Source organism: Aythya marila, assembly GCF_965140915.1.
Source record: "Aythya marila genome assembly, contig: HAP1_HAP1_SCAFFOLD_227, whole genome shotgun sequence".
NCBI lineage: Eukaryota > Metazoa > Chordata > Aves > Anseriformes > Anatidae > Aythya > Aythya marila.
The window spans coordinates 245444-259503 of NW_028136689.1; the positions used below are offsets into that span (position 1 = coordinate 245444).

The following is a 14060-nucleotide window of genomic DNA, read 5'->3' on the forward strand; positions in this document are numbered from 1 at the left end:
TTCTCACCTACGATGTATTCGGGAGTGTTTATTGTGTTCCTAATTCAGGTGAAATACTGAGAAAACACAGCACACATGTGATCGTAAGGCTTTGTGGTATTATCCCCTTAGAATTTGCAGACCTGAGCTTACATTAGAACTTGTCAACTTAAGCTCAGCTGAGATAAAAATTCCTAAGTTTCCTAAAGTAGATTTTGGGGGGTGAGTTGGGGTTATCTTTGAAGTGTAGATAATGCATACAACTCACAGCGGTCTTGCTTACCATTTAATGGAGACATTCTGACAAGACTAGTCCTCAGTACTACTACAAATAGTATTTTTTTGTCTGCTGACTTGTGCGTTTTAATTGCAGATGCCTGGAGCTATGCCTTCAGTCAATCGAGAAGTCATCACGGAGTCCTTCAGAGCCAGCCAGCTGAACAGCTTGTCAGAGGAAATGAGGTAAAATGAGCACAGTCTGATTAAGACAAGACTTTATGGAAGTTCGTTACAGTTTTATCTGTCTACTAATAGTATTTAATGGAAGGATTTAAATTAGTACAATTCCATACTGTGTGTCCAGTGTCACGAACAGAACTAATGAACAGCACTGAGCATATCACTCTGATGCAGGTTGGTGCCTCAAGGAGAACTTGTGTTCCTTTATAGAATGTTTTTCCATTTTTCTCCACTGTCTGGAGAAACACTGGCTGTTCCCCGCTCGCCCCTATGCCTTTTTTCTCAGAGCAGCAGGTGGAAGGAGACAGATGCGTTTGCTTTTTTAGTGCAATGGCTTCAGAAGCAAGAGGGGAAAAAGCACTTTCTCTGGGAGCTGAAGAAGGTGTCCTAATCACAGGAGAGGTTTCTAAATGGCATATCTTTGCAAGGGTTCCTGTAGTCCGGAGGTTTTTGTTTGTTTGTTTGACGTGTGAAGGTTTTACTCTTAATATTCACATCCTTCAGCAGAAGTGAGAAATGGGTTTTTATTTTATGCAGTGTTGCGGAACCTCCGAAATCTCCTAGGAATGATGAATACCTCGCCCAGTACCAATGTGATGACCGTGGAGACAAGGAGAAAGCAAGAAGATCAAAAGAACGTGACCTCATTTCAAAAGAAACCGTTTTGTCCGGCAAAGAGTCTTGTGAGCCTGGTGAGAAATTGCGGCAAACTTCCTCTCTCAAGTCTGACACTGAATGTAGCTCTAACAATCTTTCTTCCTTAGCTATTGCAGATAGACGCCAAGATACAAAGGACAAGACTAAAACCACTGAGAAAGAGCATTACCGAAGCAAGAGGGAACATGCTCCTAGTGAAGAGAAGGAGAGTCAAAAAGCAGGTCCTTCCAGCAAGAGGAGGTGTTCTCAGAGCGTGGAATTTGTTGAGCAAAAGAGTCACAAGCAGGAGTACTGGGAGGGAAGCAGGTACAGATCTTTCCCTCGTGAAAGAAACAGCCCTGAGAATGGCAGAAGAGCAGTCAAATATTCAAAGTACAGATCTGGCAGCGGAGGAAGATCAGAACAAGGTAGCAATAGGTACTACCGATCCAAAGGGGAAAGAAGTTGGAGCAGAGAAAGATACTATCGAGATGAAGCACGGAGATGGGAAAGATGTGGCTATTACAAGGATTACTATTCACCTCATGCGACAGGAGACAGTAGAGAGAGAAAGTTCTCTCACGGCGATTCAGCCTTTGACAGATTGACTGCAACTTACTACAGCAGGTCACATAAGCATTATCATTACAAAAGCGGATGGCCTCACGGTTCCCTCTTGAGAGAGGAAGATGTACGTCGCTTTAGCACACCCCGAGCAGACTTGCATCGTTGCTCGGTACCTCAGCAACATTCCAGAAGACATTCTCGTGAAAGACATGCGCTTCCACCTGTGTCAGCTCATTTGGAGAACTGTCGCCAGAAAACTGAAACAGAAGGAAACAGAAAAAGAAAATATACCCGTGCAGAAGGTAGTGAAAGTGAAATAGAAAGGAAAGACAGAAAGATAGAAAAGGAGCTTGTAGGTGGTGAAAAAAATGCAAAAATATCACAAGTTCTGGAAGAAACAGAAGTCTAAGGATAAAGATGGAGAGAAGGATTCCAAGTAAGCAAGGATTCCAGCATCCTCCGCATTTTTTATCCTAATTCTTTTCTGGGTGCTTCTCATGTCTTCCTTTTTTTTTTTTTTTTTTTTTTTTTTTTTTTTCCTGGTGGTTTCTAAGTTATTTAGATAGCACCAGCTGGCTGGGGATCATGTTGTTAGGTTGATCAGTGAAGACAGGAAAGCTCTTGCTGAATTGTGTCAGAGCACTAGCTTTGGACCACATAGTTCGAATCACATCCGTACACCATTCCAGATTAGGTTAAAAGATTTTTTCTGCTTGCACGTATTCCAGAGCTAGCCGTTGTTAATGATCTGTGTACAAACCAGGACCTATGTTCCTTCAATCTGACGGCTTAAGTTTGCTGCATCTAAAGTAAGTTGCGTGTGCACAAAGCACCACAAAATAGCTGACATGCTGCAAATCATCACCTGTGGTAAAATAAATCAGGTTTCATATAGGCAACAAGTGCCACATCTTTTTTTCCCTTTTTAACTTGCATGTTTCTTTCAGACTTCATGATTTGTGTTTCTGTGCGCTCCGCTTTGACAATGCCAATCGCAAGCGTAAGAAAAAGAAGAAAAAGGAGAAGAAAAAGAAGAAAAAGGAGAAACACCAGGAAAGCGAAAGGTTCCTTGGAACACTTAGATCCTCGTTTCCAGAAGATAACGCGGGAGAAGAAGGAAGAATCCCATCCTCCAGATGGCTCTTCATGTGAATAATGCAGAAGTGAGAGCAGTAAACAACCTTACAAGGAAGGGAAGACTTCCAGTGCAGGCGAAAGCAAGAAATACTGCTCCATCGCATCCAACGACTATACTAAAGGTAAGGGGCCGCAGCGTGTGTGAGGAATTCCTTTTATATTAATCTCGAGATTATTTCAAACAGTCTTGAAGTGCTTGATGACTTAAGAGTCTGCAGATTTATTATCAAATCAAAAAAAAACCCCACTTGGTAGACTATTTTTTTCCCAGTTTTGAATGGCCACTAGGAAAGAAGGCCTGAAATAAAGAGATTAAAGGCAAATGGTTTTCATTTGGTTTGATGATGAAGTGGCAAACAAGAGGAAGAGTTGCAAGATACCTTCTTAAATTCAGTCCAGCCAAGTAGGAAAAGTAAATGTGGACAGCTGTATCTTGGCAAAGAAGATAGTAGGGAGCAAGGAGGTTTAGCAGTCAAGATGGAAGGTGATGCCATGAGGCTTAGAGGCTAGTAATGTTCTAATGAATCACAGCCTTCCTAAAAAAAACCTGCCTGAACAATTCACGTGAATAACATACTACCTTCAGCTATTTCAGCTTCTTGCTGTACAGCTGAATGCCTTTTACGTAATGTTTGGAGAAGTAAAATCTCGGAAGAGGTTTTCATATCTTTTGCCCAGTTTGGATGATGAAGTAAATTGCCAGAGTCAGTAGATTCTGGCACTGACAAGTTTCTTCAAGCTTAAGAGCGAGTGCAATTGTTTCCAAGCATTTTTCTTTTCTGAGACAGGGAGCACCAGAAGTTGTCATCTTAAAATACGACATGGAGGGGAGGCTGGTTGTTCACACATTCTTGCCAACATTCATGCAATCTGTCCCCTTATCAAGAACAAAATTAGGGACTGAACGGAGGTCTTTCAAATTCCAGTGTTGCAAAAATGGACTTTTTACGATACTAATGTCAAAAGAATCCTGATTGTACTAGACTGGAAGTATCTCTTCTAGCTGAAAAATCAGGAAGAGCACAGAAGAAAATGCCTCTGCTCTACTGCTCTTCGGGCTTCAGTGAATTCTGTGGCCAGCAGATGGCGAACTCGTTCTCTCTAAACCAGTCCAAAGTAGAGGAAGAAAGTCAACGTCTTGCATGCATTACACAAGTGCGGGGCATGGGGATCCCTGGGCTATATACGTGAAAGAGATGTTCGTTGATAAATACAGCAGTACCCACCCCACTTGGATACACTGCTTGCAAGGTAAGCAGGATAGGAGGGCTGTGCAAAGCAATTCTGTTAAATTGAGGAATTCAAGTATTTCGTCAAGCCTGAAGATACTAATTAGTTTCCTTTTGGGGAAGGTCAGTCTTTCAAAGCAAAGAAAAAATGTCTCTTAAGCAGGATTTTCTGAATGGTGGAATCTAATCTGAAAAAAAGACCACTTCCACACGTTAATTATTTGCTAGTTTATTATTTTTAATTTTCTACTGTATTGAACCTCTTAAAGAAGCTAGGGACAGACTAGGAGCAACGGAGGACTTGTTAGAGTGCCTTTTCAACCGGAATCATGTTCCCTTGAATAAATGAACAAGGATAGCTAGTGACAATTTGTGATTTAAGGAAATTGCAGATACGTGAGAGAAAGAGCAGCATTAAAGCAGTTAAATTCCTGCATTCCTAAGTGCTCTCTCTAGCAAGTTAGTGAACGCTTCTGTTCTGTGGCTAGGATTTGGTCAGCTTTGATCACTAGTAAACCAAGGATGCCGTCCAGTCAAACCTTCATATGACTGTAACTTACCTAAGGTCAACCGTTTGCTATCAAAGCAGGTAGCTTGGTCCTAATATTCTGTACAGCTCACCAATTTTAGCATAGAATTCAAATGTAGTCCGTTTAATGGGAGGACTTTGGAAGCTGCCTTCTCCAGTCAGTTCAGATGTCGGTGAGGGGCTGGTGAGCCGCTGGGACGGAACCCCCGTTGCCCGGGTTCCCCAAGCAACCGCCCCACTCTCCAGCCACCATGGCAAGTCCAGCAGCCGGCTCCCGCTCCTCCCGGGGCTGCGGCCCTGCTGGCGAGCCCAGCGCCCCAGAGCTCAGCCCAGCGCCCTTTTTCCCACAGAGGGTTTCCCCAGACGGCTTCCGCGGCTTGCGCAGACGCAAAACTCCCCCTTCGTCGTCCCAGCCGTGCCGCCAACGGTGGCTGCCTGGCTGCTGCCCTCCCTCCCCGGAGCGACGGCGCTGCCCTTGCAGCCCCCGCAGGTACCCACCCTCCCCTCCGTGCTGCCCCAGGCCACCGTCTGGCACGTGGTGCCGGGGGTCCAGGGGCAGGTGCTGCAGCTCCCCGCCGGGGTGCAGCTGCCACCTGGGGGGCACCTCCCAGCCCAGGGGCACCACCTGCAGCTTGGGCAGCTCCCCGCCGGGGGGCAGCTCCCTGCTGTGGGGCAGCTCCCCGCCGTGGGGCACCAGCTGCAGCTGGTGCAGCTCCCCGCTGTGGGGCAAAACCTGCAGCTGGTGCAGCTCCAAACCATGGGGCACCAGCTGCAGCTGGTGCAGCTCCCCGCCGGGGGGCAGCTCCCCCACACCGCTCCTCCCTGTGCCCCCGTCCATCAGTGGGGACAGCCCATGGTGACGGGGACACTGGTACCCCACCATGCGCTGGGGCTGGGGCCCAGGGCCGTGCTCCATGGGGAGCTCCTGCACCCCGCAGGCACCTGCCTGTTGCAGGCCCCCGCCCAGCGCAACCCCCCGCCACCCCTCGTCCCGGGGCCTCCGCTGCGGGGGCAGGCGCTCCCCACGCCCCGCACCCTGAGCAGCAGCCGGGGGCAGCTGCCGGAGCCCTGCTTGCACGCCGTGGGGCTCAGCGAGGACCGGGGCCCCCGCTGCCCGGCCCCACTGCCCCCAAGCCTGCCCAGGCTCCAAGGACCGCCAGCACCCAGACGGCGACGCCTGACGGTGAGTTTGGGGCTGGCACAGCCGGCCGCTGGGCGCCCCACACCCAGGGGCCATGGGAAAGCTGACATCGCCCGTCTTGGGGGATTTTCTTGCTTCGTCCTCAGCGGCGACAGCCCCGCAGGTGCCTGAGGAGCCCCCGCAGCTGCCCGAGCTGGGCCCTGATGCCTTTGCCGAGGCCTTTCCAGAGCTGGCAGGGGACAGCCAGCAGCTGCAGCACATGCAGGACGAGCTCCTGGCCGACCTGGACATCCCCATCCCCGGCATGGAGGAGCTGCTCAGCTGGCTCGATGCCGTGGAGCCCCAGGACGCCTTCCCCGATTTGCCCAGCAGTCCTGCCCTCAGGCGCTTCCTCTCGCAGCTGCCCGACCTCTGCGAGGACATCGAGGAGCCGAGCACGCAGGGACTGGAAGCCACAGGAGCCCTCGGTGAGGTCCCCTCAACCCCTGGGCTGCGCCCCGAGAAGCTTGAGGGTGGGCTGTCGCTGCAGTCCCCCGTCGTGCCAGCAGTGAGCCCCCCGCTCAGCCCTGCAGCCAGTCCCCTGCCCAGTGCGCTTAGGAGCCCCCTACCCAGTCCACCCCTGAGTCCCCCCAGGAGCCTCCCTGACACCCAGCTCCTCAGTGCCCTTAGTAGACCCCTGCCCCAACCCCCCCAGCGTTCCCTCAAGACCCGCCCCAACCCCAAGGTCCCCAGTGCCCTTAGTAGACCCCAGCCCAAATCCCCCCCGAGTTCCCCCAAGAAACGCCCCAACCCCAAGGGCCGCACTGACCATAGGAGACCCCTGCCCAAACGCCCCCTGGGTCCCCTCAAGAGCCCCCCGCCTGCCCCTGCGTCCACCGGCACCAAGCGGGGGGCCAAGCGCCCTGCGCCCAGCAGCACCCCCGGGACAGCGCAGAGCTGCCAGCACAGGAGGCCGACGACAGAGAACCCCCCCGGCAAGGAGAGGAAGACGCTGCTGGGCCAGGCTGGCCAAGGCCGCAAGAGACCGTGCCAGGGGAAGACGGCTGGCAGCAGCACGGTGGCTGGCAGCAGCAGGGAAGCAGGCAGCAGCGGGCAGCAGCTGGCGATCAACAGCACCACGGCACCCAGCAAGAGAGCGCGAAGCCCGGGGGCTGCAGGGGGGCAAGGAGCAGCGGCGCCACCTCCCCGCAGAGCGCGGCTGCTGCCGGAGACTCCGAGTGGGGAGCCCCGTGCCGTGCGGCCCCAGGACAGGCTCTGTCCCCAGGCCAGCGGGGCCAAGACGCTGCAGCGCCAGCAGCCGGGGACAAAGACCCCCAGCGAGACTTTGCAGCCGCTGGGGGCCAGGGCCAAGGCGCTGGGGCCAGCGTGCCAGCTGGCCTGTGTGCAGCCGCAGCCCACCTCCAGCAGCCCCAGCAGCATGCCCAGCGCCCCGCCGACAGTGCCAGGCTCCAGCGCTGTGCCCGCTGCCCCCCGGCCCCCAGCTGGCAGCAAGGAAAAGGAGGTGCCAGCACCACCAGGCAGCACAGCATGAACAGGGGACGCTGCCATAGAGCCGGCGCCCAGAGCGCTGGGCCTGCCAGCCGCGTGAAGCACGTGCTCCAGCTTCAGCCACGCTCCTCAGCCCTTGCCCCTCTCGCTTGCCCTCTCCCCTCTCTCGTGCTGGAGCTAGGGGATGGGCTTGCCACTCACAGGGATGGCAACAGCGCCAATGGCAAATGCGCGCACGCCTCACCCAGGAAGGTGGCAATGGCAAGCTGGGGAGATGCTGGCAGCAGCTGGGCTGGGAAAGCTTGGCCATGGCAACTGCTGCTTGGGACACCAAAGGGCTGAGAGACAAGACTTGCTTCTTCTTTCGGGGCATTGCTCTTCTTTCCTGCCTTCTGGATTAAATTCCTCTCCTTAGGTGGTCACTCAGCAAGGCCTCTGCCTGCAGCTCTTCTTGCACTGGCATGCCGAGGGGATAAGAACTGGGAGGTCTTTGGGATAGCAAATGATCAGTGGGATGGGAAGTGATGATGGGGATAGCAATTCATTGGAATGGGACAAATGGGTTTTATTTGTATTAAATTTAATTTTTTTAATTTTCATTTAATTTATTGGTTTTCTTATTTATTTAATTAAATCCACCTTATTGACTGTGTTGTACGGTATGGCATTGTTTTATTATTATAAAATTATAAGTATTTAATAGTATTAAATATTTTTATATATTAATATCTTATAAACTGTAAGTATCATTATTTATTATTTTGTTGGTTTTTATTCCTTTTCTACCCTATTAAACTCTCTTTGTCACAACGCACTGGTTTGGACTTTATTTTTCCTTCCGAGTCATTCTGGATTCACTCCGGATGGGGGGACACTAGCGAACGCCTGTGTGCTTCAGATCCAAGGTCACCTTTGCCCTCATTCAAGATACATATTTGCATCTGTTGTTGTGAAACAAAATTAACAACAGGAACAATAAAGTTACCTACTTGCTAGCAGCAGCTCTACGTTTGCTGGGGTCTGCTCTGTGCATTTTGAAGACCATTCCATGCTCTTCAGCCCCTTCAGGAGGAAATGTATGGTTCTAGGAAAATGCGTCTTGACCTGATGCAAAGCTGTGACGCAGCCTGCAGCTGCTGCAAGCCCTGGCATTTTACCTGCAGCCCCTCCAACAACTCTGATGTTCCCTGCATCGACTTCAAACACTGCGGCAGGACCTGAGGCCCCTCGAAGCCTTGTCACACACCCTGCGGCCCCTCGAGCCCCTGGCATGTTCCCTGCAGCCCCTCCAGCCCCTGGCATGTTCCCTGCAGCACCTCCAAGCCTGGCACAGGCCCTACAGCTGGCTCCGGGGACGACCCCGCTGCTGTCTCAGGCACCAATACACACAAGGGGAAGGAATGCATGCAGAAGTCATCTCGTTTCGGAAGGGCAGAAAGTCCTCCCAAGAAGAGGAAGGAGCAAGAGGAAGGCGAGGCAGCCTACCCCAAGGTAGGGCCATCCCAGGGCACAGGAGGCTGTTGGAAAGGAGATTAGATAGAAAAGCAGCAGGAAGCAGGTGATCCCCATCCCTGGGTGAGCTGCGAGCCATGGGACAAGATTGCAGCTGTCCTCCAGGCGAGCACATTGTCAGCTGGCTGCTGCGCTGCTGGGATAGCAGCTGCGGGAGCCTGGCAGCAGAGGGCAGGGAAGCCAAGCAGCTGGGATCCTTCTCTGGGGAAGGGGGCACTGAGAAAGCGCTTGCAAACGGGGCACAAGCCCTCAGCCTCTGGAGGCGGCGCCTGTCAGGCGTGAAGGAAAGGGATCCCTTCTGGGAAGATGCTGTGGGCTTGCTGAGGCTCAAAGAACAGACGGTGCTGGCTGCTACCAGCGTGCTGCAGCAGCGGCAAGACAGAGCCGTGGTGGTTTTCCTCAGCTGGGCAGCTGAGCTCCAGCACAAGCGCTCTCTCCCTGCCCCTCCTCCAACGCCAAGGGGAGAAAAGAGGCTGGCAAGGGCTCAAGGGCTGCCAGAAGGACAGGGAGATCACTCCACAAGGAGCGTCACGGGCAAAGCAGGCTCAGCACAGCCTGTTCCAGTCCAGCCCGGGGCCTGCTCCTGCGGGGGCTCTCCACAGGCCGCGGCCTCCTCCAGGCCACAGCCACCTGCTCCACCGGGGGCTCCTCCACCCGCAGGGGGGCTGCAGCGTGGAGATCTGCTCCACGGGGGACCCATGGGCTGCAGGGGGACAGCCTGCTCCACCAGGGGCCTCTCCCTGCACAGGCCGCAGGGGAACTGCTGCTGTGAGCCTGGAGCACCTCCTGCCTCCTGCTGCACGGACCTTGGGGGCTGCACAGAGCTTTCTCACTCCTCCCTGAGCCAGACGCTGCTGGGCAGCAGCTTTTGTTCCCTTTCTTAGACGGGCTCTCCCCCAGGCGCAAACATCATCCTTTTGCTCTGTGTTCTTGGCAGCAGCAGGTGGGTCCCTCCTGGAAGGAGCCTCCTGGCAGTGGCCCTGAGCTCCCATGGGGCAGCTGCTGCATTCTCCTCACAGAGGACACCCCTGCAGCCCCCCGCTCCCACAGCCTGGCCACGCAAACCGAAGCCAAGACACCGAGCGAGCCTCCCTGATTGCCAGCCAGCAGCTGGCTCAGCCTGGGACCCCAGGCCAGTGCCCACAAGACTCTCCTGGGCCTTGAAAAGCAAGCCTTGTGGGGACGGAGCACCCACAAAGAACGGACTCACACAACAGGACTCCTTGCCAACACTGCCTCACAGACACCTGGGCCTTGAGCGGGTAGCTCACCTTGAGCGAGCTCATTTCCTTCCCAGTAGCTGAAATGTGCCCTTTCGGGGGCATTTGGGGGCTACAGCGTGCTGCTGAGAGGGATGTTGGAGCTCCTGCAGGGCAGTGCTTCCACTAAGGCAAGGCCTTTTCTGCATCTTCTACTGCCCTGCAAGCGAAGATGCTCGGGGCACACAAGAAGCTGGCAGGGGACACAGCTGCAGGGATTGCAGGGATTCCTAAAGTCATAGCCAAATACAAGAAAGACAGGAGGACGTGATGCTTCCGAGAGAAAGGAGCTCGCTTTGGGGTCAAAATGCATCCCTTTTTCAGGAAAGCAAGAGATTCTGTGCATTTCTCTCATCCCCCTGAGACAGCCACTGGGTGACGATAGTGCCAAGTGTCTGGAAAGAGACCTTGCTTTCTCAGGCCCAGGTGTCCAGCTGCACACCAAGGCCATCCCTGGCTTCCAGGCGCAGTTGCCAGGCCCAAGGCTGAGCTCCCCTGCGAACCCCCAGCCCAGCAGACCTTGCTCCTGGCATTGTGGAGCAGCCATTTCATGGCAGCCTTTTCTCCTGGCAGTCAGCTTAGCGCCGAAAGCTCTGTCACCGGGACGCCTGAGAGCTGTGGCAGCTCAGCAGAGAGTCACTGTCAGCCTTGGAGCTCAGAAAGGTGGGTGGCCGCAAGTGCCCTGAGTGTCCAGCTAGCATTGAGGACTGCTGTGGCACTCAAATTGTCACCTGTTTGCTGCAATGGTGGGATACCTGCTCTGGTAGCCTGGCATCAGAGGCCAGGGAAGCCAAGCAGCTGGGATCCTTCTCTGAGGCAGGGGACACTGAGAGTGGAAATGGAAATGGGGCACAAGCCCTCCGCCTCTCAAAGGAACCCCTCAGATGTTTAGGTATAGTAAACTTATGTATATCTGTGTGACTCTAGACCACAACATGTTAGTGTTCTGGTTTGTCCACTGCTTTGTTGTGGGGGCTTTGAGTTGGCCTCTACTCTTTAGGTGAATGCTGACTTCATATCTATGGTGCACTTTATTCTTAAAATGGGAAGTTTCTACCAATTTCCTGTCCAAAGTTCCTCATAAGCCAACTGCAATCATCATTTCAGATGTATCTCCCAACGTACACATTTCCTAATTCTCCTTGATATTTACTCAAGAAATGCATTTTCACAGAGACATCATATTTTTCTCTCAGCTGGCATCTGGCTGAGCAGAATGATGTCCTTTAATTCCCTTCCACACAATAGGCAACTTGTTCCTTCTGTCTTCTGAACACTTCCTCCTAAGTTCAATGTGAATACAAGTTGCAGAATTTTGCCTCATGTCTTAAATGTGTGGCAGGGCTGCCCTGTCAGGTGTATTTATACTGGAGAAAAAAAAAAAAAGAATAGCCATACACACCATATAACCACTTAACTTTTTCAGTTCTTCTGTTAACAGTGCATGAACATGGGGTTTTGTTGTTTTATTGTTTGTTTTAAACTCCTGACTGCCATATAGCAAACATGACAAAAAAAAAAAAAAAAAAAAAGAAAAACAAAAAAAAACACCCTTGGTTGAGAATCTCTAAGCATGGCTCTACTTTGTATTATCAAATGTCACTTCACCTGAACCATTTCAATCACAAGGGATATCCTTCTGTCAGGCTCGGTAGGACTTCCCAACTTTATGTCACCTGGAAATCTCAAAGCTCATATGTAATTTTTAGTCTTCGGCCACCATGTCCATATGAACATACCTAAATTTGAAGTCATCTCTGCTCTGAATAGGAGGTTGGGTTTTCAGAGGTCCCTTCCAGCCTACATTTCTCCATGAGTCTTTGCCTCCTTAGCAGCTGCAGTTTCAGAACTGTCTTTGAGAATCACTACAGGTAGCCTCTCCTTTGCCGGTAATTCCCTCTTCGGACAGTGTGAACAATTGCAAACTCCCTTGATTCACTTGCAGCCCCAAAGCCCAAATCCATAGATAATGTATCAGAAGCTCACAGAAAGTGAAATAGATGTAGTTCATCCCCTGTGTAGGGGAGCACTGGTCCTACAAAGGCAAGCTACTAAATTCTCTGGAAACAAATTAGCTTTAATAAATTATCTTGTAAATTCCACATTACCCGCTACTTCCCTAGTCTTATCTCTTCTTGCTACAAAACTTTGCCCAGCGTTGATGTCAAACTAACAGGCCTGCACTTGTCTGGATCACTCTTTACATTCTCCTGGACAGAAGTATATTTGTTACTCTCCCATTCTGGGGACTATCCCTGATTGGCACAACTGTGATGTATTTTTCCTACTTGACTTGTTGTTCTGTGTGCCAATGCTGTTAATAGGCTAGGTAGATATCAGCTTGTCATTTTTCACTTGAATCACTGTAGATTTTTATTTCACCTCAGATGATGTTGTGCCTAGTGCCCTACCCTCATTTGCAATGGGAATCCTGTCACTGCCCTTAATATCACATTGTTGTTGCTGTTAGATGCAGGAAATAAGATTTGCAGCATTTGAGACATCATTAACTTTTGATCTATTTTTGCCTCGAGTATGCAACTGTCCTAATTTGTTCTCTTTGTTCCCCCTGGGTTCTGTGGCTTAAGTATCATTTACTATTATTGTTTAATTTCCTATGTGAAGGAGGTTTTGGGTCATTCGTACTTTATTTTTGCAGTTTTTAACCTCTGAAATGTACCTTCTCTCATTGCTTTTTTCCCATCTGAATTTTGAATTTTAACTCTGCCTTCTCTGCACTCCAGTCCCAGAGATGCTTAGTCAGACTCAATTATTCATTTCCTTAGATTTCAAAGTTTGCATTTGATTTGTAAGCCTCAAAAATTTCATTCTAAGCCTGGTTTTGTTTTATGTTTTGTTTTATCAGTTTTATGGTATGATAAGCTTTTGCTTCCACTGAAGGGTAGAAGTCATTATGAATAGTGCCAACAAAACAGAAACATAACAATGAAAATGATATTTGAATTCAGAATAGGTATTTAAAAAGTTCACCTTCTCCAGCACAAATGGGGAAAGTAAAATAAATAAATAAATAAATAGAGCAGTCCTAAATCATCAAAACTGGCCAAAGAATTAGAAGAAGCACTATTTTTCCAAGGCTGCAATGTTTTCCATTCATCTCACTGGGCCAGCAGAGCACTAGAGAGCTGGATGCACTGAACTCCTGGCTCATACCCTAAATGACCTGCAGGAAGATCTTCTTATCTCTGTCCCCCCGTTTCTCCTTTCAATCTCTGTTTTGTCTGTTTGTATCACTAGCTATCAAAGCGCTACTGAGATACGCACGTGCAGCACCCAGCACAACCTTGTTTCAGGCTCCAGTGGGACCTTTAGGCATTACCATCCTATAAACAAGTCACAATGATAGTGAGTGTAATTACAGTCATCAAACTATTCCAGTTCCACTTCATTAGCCATGCCCTGAGCTAAATAACATTTTAATCAGTTTGATATGTCACCTGTGGCTTTCTTCACTGTCACTTGCAATCCAGCAAACTCCTTCCTTCATGTTTCTAGATTAGACAGAGGGTTCTTAACTGCAGACATCCACTTCCCTGTTCAGGAAGCAGTGAGACCTTTCATCTTCACCCAGAATTAAGATGATATCCAAGCATCATGAGACACAGCGCGTGTGTCTCCTAGGCCCATCCCATAAGAGCAGGACATTTACCTCACATGAGAAGAAGACTTAATGCAGAGGCAAAGCAAGATACTCGGTGTCAAAGCCATGTCTGGATGAGCATTAAAGACAGACCAATATTACCCAGTACAGGAGAAAAATCTATCATTTGAAGAAGATTATTGTCTCTGATTATTAGTTTCAAAATTAGTTTTTTCTTTGGATTTCCTCTGAACTTAAACTTAGTTTGGAATGCCTTTGGTTTTGAATAGTTCTGAAATTGTATTACTTCTCCTAAGTAAGTTGATAGTCTGTTCTATTTACGTGAAATTCAAATAATATTGTGAAGGATCTGCCATCGTTTTTATTGTGTGCCAGGCTGAGAGCCTTCCTGTACTTAAAGGCAACCTATAGGAAAGCTGGGGAGGAGGTCTTTATCAGGGCCTGGAGTGACAGGACATGGAGTAATAGCTTTACACTGAAAAGTTAGATTTCTGATATATGT

General features: G+C 50.2%; 1 protein-coding gene across 1 annotated transcript; it reads left to right on the forward strand.

The window, feature by feature from the left end:
* Positions 1-12: 12 nt before the first annotated feature.
* On the forward strand, positions 13-2050 carry LOC309891518 (uncharacterized protein; the record flags this gene model as incomplete). Its single annotated transcript, XM_082785878.1, has 2 exons — positions 13-26; positions 1426-2050. 2 exons carry the CDS (start codon positions 13-15, stop codon positions 2048-2050), a joined length of 639 nt encoding a protein of 212 aa, XP_082642004.1.
* Between the last annotated feature and the right edge of the window lie 12010 nt (positions 2051-14060).